The sequence below is a fragment of the Geospiza fortis genome, unplaced genomic scaffold, assembly GCF_000277835.1.
Source record: "Geospiza fortis unplaced genomic scaffold, GeoFor_1.0 scaffold130, whole genome shotgun sequence".
NCBI classification, from domain to species: Eukaryota; Metazoa; Chordata; class Aves; order Passeriformes; family Thraupidae; genus Geospiza; species Geospiza fortis.
In genome coordinates, this window is record NW_005054300.1 from 10782689 (window position 1) to 10785287 (window position 2599).

Genomic DNA, 2599 nt, shown 5'->3' on the forward strand with positions numbered 1-2599 from the left:
CCCTTAAATACCTCCGCACCCGCCTCCGCGAGCCGCAGAGCTCGCCGAGCGAGGAGCCGACCGGAGCCAGCCTCTCGCCAGCGCCGGGGACCTGCGCGCCCGCGTACCGCGCCGAGGAGCAGAGACAGGGCCGCCCCATGCCTGCGCACTTGCTGCAAGAGGAGGTGAGCGGGGCCCCGGGGTGCGGGTGCTTTGTCTTCCCCTTGCCCCTTCCTCCTTCATCTCCGCGGCTCCGACAGCGCTGCGCTGCTGCTGTGTTGGGGAAGAAGGTGTGGGCATCCACGCGTGTCTGTGCATGCACACACACACGGATTCACACGTGCGTGCCCGGGTCCTCTCCGCACCGCCTCGCAGCCGGGGAGGTGAAGGGGTTCTTAAAACATCACCCAAGCCTGGTGGGGAGCCCACGGATGAAGCGGAGACATCCGCCTTTGAGGTGATCTTCCTGGATCCTGTGCCCTCAGGTAGACAGAGCATAAAATACAGGGTTATTTTGAAAACACCCATCGAAACATGCTGGGTGCTTGAATAGCATGAAGGACTATTCAAGAAGATCTTTTGTGCCAAGAAGTCATAAGTATTTTGATAATACTCAGACTGGGATTTTAAAAAATTTTTCTTAATTCATTTTATTTTTGAAAAGAAATGGTTTTTAGTCGCAGTGTTTTAAAACCAAATACTGCAGCAGGAAGCGTCTCTAGGACAGATGCAAGGTGAAAGCCGGCTGCCCAGATGAAATGAATGACTGTATCAGCATTGCTTGAGCCAAGCAAGCATACAATAGGGAGACTGCCCATTTTTGGCATAAGAAGGTCTGAATAATAACCTAACACCAGTAACACATGTGGAGCTGTTGGATTTTTAAACATTTTCATTTTTATTTTTGACCCTTATGGCAGCCACCCTTTGCCCAAGGGAAGGAGGCAGACGCTTGATTCTGGTGTTTGTGCTCTCACCTTCTCGTCCTTTCCCCCTCTGCCAATGCCTAGAAGTGGATGTAAATTATACCCCTGCTCTTTTCCTGTCACCAGCACGCAGGGTCTCCCTTGGTTCTTTTGTGCAGGTGCCATGACCTTCCAGGAATGCTGTGATGAAAAGAACTTTACTTTTCTCCCCTCCCAAAATGGATGTCAAAGGCAGTGTGTTCAAACCATGTTTCATGGTTTTGGCATGTATTTTGGGTCATATCCTGGAAGCTGGAAAGAATCCTGTCCCTGGGTCATGCTGGGCATATTCAAATATGCCCGACCCGAGATTCAGTGCCCTGGGGCCCATACACCGTGCCCGGTGCAGGAGCCTTTGAGCTGCAGCTGGTTGTATAAGCTGGCTGGATGCCAGGATCACCTATGGCATGTTCAGTGCTGGGGAGGTGGGGGTATGGATGGGGAAACACATCTGTGCTGCAGATGAGAGCTGCAAAGCCATTCACAAATGAGGGGAAGCTAATGAAAATTATTTAGCTCGCCTCTTCCCTCTCTCAGCCCTAAACTCCAGATCAATCTCCATCCCATTTTCCTCGGTAGAAGCCCCTATGGTCATAAGAGGACAAAAATCCTTTTTCTTTCCTCGTTTCCCCCGTTTCTACCTCTCTCCCTCCCTCGTCCCCCCATGCTCCTCCCACCAAGTTTGTAACGGTGGAGCTGTTTCACAGCTGCTTTACAGCCCTTTTGTTCAAGGTTAGTTTACATGTGAGAAATGACCAGCCTGATTATATCAGTGCAATTCCAGCAGCATAGGTATGCTGGTAAAATTCCTCATGTGGCTACTACAACTCCAGAAGAGATTTTTTCCTCTCTGCTGTTTTCTTTGCGCTTTCCCTCCTCCTCCTCTGCCCCTGTGTAACTTTGACAGTGACATAAGCTATCATGGAAAAGAAAAATGCAACTCCAACCCCACATTCTTACTCTGGAAGCAGCATGTCCATATGGGGTGTGTTACCTGTCTAATTATACCACCAATCACTGCTGGGAATTTTTCCTGCATAGACAAGTCTTAGGTCTTTTTGATAGATTGTCTTGCAGCCAAGAAAGAAAATTGTACCTTTCTGCCAAAATGCTAGATGAGAATATCTAACACTTGGGAACAGGCAGGACTTCTCCTTGCCTAATCTCTGGATTAGAAGCCATTTCTCATTGCTCTTTTGGTGTGGGGATTACCTCTAAATTCTCTAGCAGATGAGAGTATCATACCCTCAAAACATTAACTGGTTTCACAGGCAGAGACAGCCAGGATGCAGAAGAGCCAGTCCCAAGCTCAGCATCTTGCCTGGTGCAGTGAAGGCAGCAGGATACTTTGTGTCCAGTTTTTTTCCTTTCAAACCTTTGATTCCCCAAGGAAAAACTAAAAGCGCTCCTCTGTAGAGATCATTTTACTTCCCAAATGTGGGGAATCTGTCAGCCTTGCCAGCTCCTCCCCATCGGAAGGTATGTCTGTAACCCTCCAGTTTCAACCCTTGGGAAAGGGAGGAGTTGGGGTGGCCACGTAAGCTGCCTGGCCTGATTTTAATGCCTCCCTCAGGAAACTAGGCCATGGCAGGATGGTGGTCTTTTATGAATACTGAACACCTGAGTGGGAATCTGCTGCTAATTCAGCAGATATT

The 2599-nt window shown here is 49.2% G+C and overlaps 1 protein-coding gene across 1 annotated transcript in view; it reads left to right on the plus strand.

Moving 5' to 3' along the window:
• Nucleotides 1-6: 6 nt before the first annotated feature.
• Nucleotides 7-2599, plus strand: part of SCD (stearoyl-CoA desaturase) — a 20634-nt gene continuing 18041 nt past the window's right edge. Inside the window, exon 1 of the mRNA XM_005416500.2 lies at nucleotides 7-164. Within this exon, the coding sequence (XP_005416557.1) occupies nucleotides 138-164 (27 nt within the window). The 5' untranslated portion in view covers nucleotides 7-137. The remainder of the gene's footprint in view (nucleotides 165-2599) is intronic.